Source organism: Dendronephthya gigantea, unplaced genomic scaffold (assembly GCF_004324835.1).
Source record: "Dendronephthya gigantea isolate DGI-Jeju-01 unplaced genomic scaffold, DenGig_1.0 000186F, whole genome shotgun sequence".
NCBI classification, from domain to species: domain Eukaryota; kingdom Metazoa; phylum Cnidaria; class Anthozoa; order Malacalcyonacea; family Nephtheidae; genus Dendronephthya; species Dendronephthya gigantea.
In genome coordinates, this window is record NW_021163196.1 from 237,099 (window position 1) to 242,490 (window position 5,392).

The 5,392-nt window shown below is 37.4% G+C and overlaps 1 protein-coding gene across 1 annotated transcript; it reads left to right on the plus strand.

The window, feature by feature from the left end:
- The first annotated feature begins 4,263 nt into the window (after positions 1-4,263).
- On the plus strand, positions 4,264-5,392 carry LOC114538492. Its single transcript, XM_028559672.1, has 3 exons — positions 4,264-4,399; positions 4,599-4,679; positions 4,860-5,392. The coding sequence occupies exons 1-3, from the start codon at positions 4,286-4,288 to the stop codon at positions 5,064-5,066; spliced, it is 402 nt and encodes a 133-aa protein (XP_028415473.1). The 5' UTR covers positions 4,264-4,285; the 3' UTR covers positions 5,067-5,392.

Below are 5,392 nucleotides of genomic sequence, written 5' to 3' on the forward strand. Positions count from 1 at the left end.
GATATAATATTATAAAAAATTTAGACATGAAGATCCATATTTTTCGCTGCTAGACACACCTGCTGAAAGGTTGATGTCGCGAAAGTTAAAGGATATTACCCCAACAATATCATTACAATTGAAACCGCGCTTAATTGATAACTCGGTGGTTCAGGAACATATCATGAAGAGAAGAAGACAGTCGGAGAGAGAAGACAGTAGAAGAATATCCCAGCCAATCAAGAAGTTAGAAATTGGAGATCGTGTGTGGGCGAAACCTCGAGAGAAGAATAAGCAATGGATTTCAGGAAAATTTAATTGGAAACATGATGTGTGTGTTATTTAAACGTGATGGTGTGTTATTCAGTGTGTGATTCAGACGCCGTTAGGTTTAATGCGAAGGAATAGACTTTTCTTATAATGACGTCAAACGCGGAAAGTCTGATGTTACGCGAAATTTGATTGGCTCCACAAAACTATCGAGCGAATCAAACTTCGCGTAACATCAGACTTTCCGCGTTTGACGTCATTATGAAAAAGGTCTATTGGAAATACATACGGAAGGTTAAGTTGGATGTCAGGAACGTCCAGTGCAAGTCAATCGAGATATCGAGATTATATCGCCAATGGGAAGTGATTGTGAAGATAGTATCGGGGGTCGACGGATCGAAAGCTATGGTAAAAATTAAAATTTTATTGATAGTTCTCGGAATGCTGGTATTAGGGACGTTAAGATTCTACGACGCTGTGATTCGCGACGCCCTGCCGGAACACGAAGGCACTGGGGAGAGCAACATTCTGTACGCGGTGGCGTCGCGTAAATATACTTAAGATTTACTTTACTTCCCGATAACGCGAACTTGAAATGTACTCGTTCAAGAAAGCTAGAAATGATGTAATTTTGGCCTATGAATCTTCTTATTTTGATAACTTCAAGTTGGTCGTTTTACACCATATCGTTTGCCGTGGAAAAACTCCGGAACTGCCTTTTAAAGACTATGATAGTTTCTCTCTGGAAGACACAGATGCGGTTGAATGCAAGGTGAATTTCAGGTTTGTAGGAAATATTAAGAGGGGATATTCAACAACATTAAAAATTGGACACAATCAGCGTCGAGTTAAATGCGAAATTATCTGCCATTTTGCGGAACCGGGGTGCATACAAGGACAACAGCATGCATCGTTTATTGAAATGATCTACTCCAGTAATCTGGAAACGTGTGCACGTGGGAAAAAGATTTCACGCAAAAAAAGGAAAGTGATCCTTGAACATGTTGCGAGTTGTGGAAACTGAGACTGCTTGAAAAATTTGACAGGTACAAAAACGAAGCCAAGCTTTGCCAACTGGAAAAGTCGCATCAAACATTGCATAAAATGAAAAAAATAGAAAAAAATATCGTTGATCATTGTTTAACTATTTTCAGTATTAAAATTTCCTCATTTTCCAGTTGTCTGTGGCAATAATAAACTTAATCGTCTAACGCTATTGATATCAAATCTCACTTTGCAACATTGCCATCCTATATTAACAGTCTACAACTCTACACAGGTTTGCAGAGTTGCAAAAAAGCTGCGGGTACGCAGGTGCCACCCGGAGGAAGGTTTGCTTTGAAGAAGGTTTTTGAGGAAGGCTCAAAGTTGAACACTCTAATTGATCACATGCATGTACCAAAAAACCAAATATTTCTTAATGCTGGTTGCCATTTGACTCAGTGTCGTAACATCATTTTGAGGAAGGTTTTCAAAACTTGAAATCCTACCGAAGGAAGGTTGAACTCTTTTTGTAACTGTGCAGGTTTGGCTGCTTGTCGTTTGCGGTTCGGTTGCGGCTCGATTGCAATCAACCAATAGAAACCCTAGACGAGTAATCAGTACTTAAAAATACAGTCGGTTTCAATTCGCTTCCGAACGGAATGGCATGCACGAACTGCTCAAAACGGCAACACAATTATAACCGAAAACCTCTGAAATCAACGAAATTTAGTTCAGTAAGATATAGAAGGTCTGGAGAGAATAATTTTTTATTATGTTTGTCGAGCATGAGATGTACAGTACATGCACTGCCGAGAAATAACCTAACCAAAAGCGCTGTTGAAGCGAGGTCAGACCGAGGTCGAATTGCGGTTAGATCAAGGTTGGATTGTTGAATCGCCAAATCACTCGACGGTACGGTACGCTATCATTTTAAGCCCTGTACATATACGGGGCAAGTTTTCCTTTACAAGCTTTCTTGACCAATTCACTTGCTCGTGTGTACGGCGAACATGTTTTTTTTTGCCATAAAACTTGGCAAGGAAAACCTGCCGTCTTTATGGAGCTTTATATATATAAATTCGACCGCAATCGAATATCTTCGCTCATGCAGCTTAGACGGGAGACTTCCAGCCTTCTTCGGTAGGTTAATCACTGATCACTTCCCTGCAAGTATGATGATTATTGCATCAGAGAACGTCTTTCAGAATGTTAGAATTTAGAATTGACGGCTAAGCGCGACGAGGCGGCTAACTTGAAATTTGATAGTATGATAACTACGATTATAGGTTCAAGAGAGTTTCGAGGACATCAGTATTTGCTTTGGTGGTCAATAAATCTCGGAATACTTGTCACAACGAATAAACGTGCATGCATACGTGTTTCGTTATATTGTCATGCATAAACTTGCAGGCTGGCCGAGCTATATGTTTTGTACGTAATTCTTATATCTGGAATATTACAACTATACGAGACCAAATTTATGTGCCGGAATGTGTTATGAATTAATATAATTTTCTATACACGACAATTTTCTTGCCACTATCTCTAAACGTGAACACATTTCCTCTATATAATTCAATACATGCATGGCAATGCATTGATTAGCAGAATTTAAGCCTTTAGTATTCGCTTTGAAGGTATAGAAATGTTTCAATAATTATTGTCGCATGTGATTCTTGAAATAGATAAATACATTTCTCTTTTCATCGCCGATTGTTACTGTTATCTATTATTTAAAGGCAATGATTGCCAAATTACTTATGTCGTACATGTTGTCTGTTAATTTCGTATTACTAGGCCTCGTGCTGTTACTACTGGCCAATTTTGCGTCACTCTCCACCGTTGTATTAGAAAGGAGGGCTTAAAATGTCACCTTGGTATGTGCTGCATCAGTTCGTTTCCGTAAAGGCTCGCCGAGCTGACTTTTGTAATTCCTATAGTCTAAAAAGAATTTAAAACAGATATCACATTGCGGTGTTTGAATGTGTTATGAATTGGTAACTTAATACGCTCAGAATCTAAGACTAGGCTCAATGGACGTCATTTTCCCCGGAATCAATTTTCCTGCCTCTCCTTCTGAAACACAGCGGAACATTTGGGCCATTCAGTGTAATAGATAGATAAAAAGAAATAAAGTTAATCACCTAAATTAATGCACATGTTTCTGGAATTTTCTGAGCTGGCGTTCAAGGTTACATAAACATGATAATTTCTATTTTTTTACCTATAATTATACATTTTGAACGAAATGACTAGTACTACTGCGATAAATTATACATTCAAGAGAGTGTCGGGGACATTATAGTACTTGCTTTGAAAGATTTTGCTCGTCACAACTCACCAGCGTGCATGCATAAGAACATAATTATTGTTTTAGGCATGCAACTGGAGAGTTAACTTATGTAATTCTGATAGTTGAAAAAATGTACAAAACTGTCACAGCCAACATTGCGGTACTGCAATGTGTTGTGAATTCCAAGGCTGCATAAAAAAAGATTAATTAATAATCGATTTTTAATCAATTACGTTTTGAACGGAAAATCTCGTGCGATAACACAATAAACTAGACTTGCTTTGATGGTAAATGGATAAATTTTGATGATGTTCACCACTCACACGGAGGCGTGCATAAGTGCATAATTATATTGTCATAAGCATGCAGTCTGACGGAACTGGCAAATTCTTATATAATTGGAAAAATGCAAAACTATCAGAGGAAATTAAGGTGCTGTTATGTGTTATGAATTAGTCTAGGATAACTGATTATTCTCAATCATTTTCTATAGGTTCAGTTTTCCGTCCACTCCCTCTAAAACACATGAAAGCGTTTCGCCTGTACATGCATCAATGCCTAATTTATTGGTAAGCGCTTTGAAGGTATATATGGATATTTTTTTTGTAATTATTGTCGCATGTGATGCTTAAAATAGATGAATATATTTCTGTTTCCATAGCCGATCATATCCGTCCGGTTTTATATAAATTCGCTGACGGAAGTAAATGTCAAGTACATTTTGAGGAAGCCTTTAAAGAAGAAAGAACATCAAAAAAAATGTTGTGCCTGTCGTCTATTAACTTCGCTTTGCTCGGCCTCGTGCTTGGTACCACTGGGCAATTTGGCGCCTCTACCGTTGTAAGAGAAAGGAGGGCTTTAAACGTCCCCTTGGTAAGTTGCTGCATATCGCTTCCGTATGTTTCAACTCAGATTTGGGTTTTATGAAATATGATCAACGTGTGCAAATCCCGCCTGATAAGTCATGAAAAGTTTAAGAACTTTTCTTTAATTAAAAAAAAGATTGAAAGAGCTGTTACATATACCTTTAACATAGTTTTAACTGAGAAAGATATTCGTTTTTTCCGCATAGAATGGGGGTATAACGCTAAATTTTGACGAGGGTATGCGTGATTTCAATGTTAACGGAAAAAGCATTGGTATTCAAAGACAGGTATAGTAATTTTTAAGCTGTAAATTATTTCATTAACTGAGAAAAAATGGTGATTAATTTTTTAGGGTATTATGATTATAGTGTTAGCAAAGCTAGAAAAAATTGGATATTTTTATATTTGATTTCTGAACGGTGTTTGTTAATCCTCCGAATAAAATCCTAATATAATAACTATTTTAGACTTTAGTCGCTTTCCAAGCTACTCTTACAAGTGGCAATATCGGACCTAACTACGCCGATGGCGCAATTAAATTCAACGACGTAGCTTTAAACATTGGAAACGGCTACAATCCAAGCACAAGAAATTTACTGCTCCCACTGCAGGTCTTTACCAGTTTACTGCAACGTACCTTCAACTTAATGGATACAACTCTCGCGTTATGCTAATGAAAAATAATGGTAAAATCAGTGATATACATGCACACCACAAAACTTACGATCAACTGACGAAAACAATTTTTGTAGTTTTGGAAAAGGGCGACATATTCTGGGTTAAGTTGCTTAACGGTAGTACCTATGCCATTACAGGGTCTTATCGATATACCGAATTCGGTGGATTTCTCTTGTCTGCCAGTTTCCAAAAATGATAACTATGACCAGAATTTAGCGCTCATTCTTGCATGCACGCATGCGCGTTGTCTAAAGTGCTATACTTACTATAATATCATGGATTTAGGAAATTTTATATTATTCCAAATAATTTTGCAAATTTA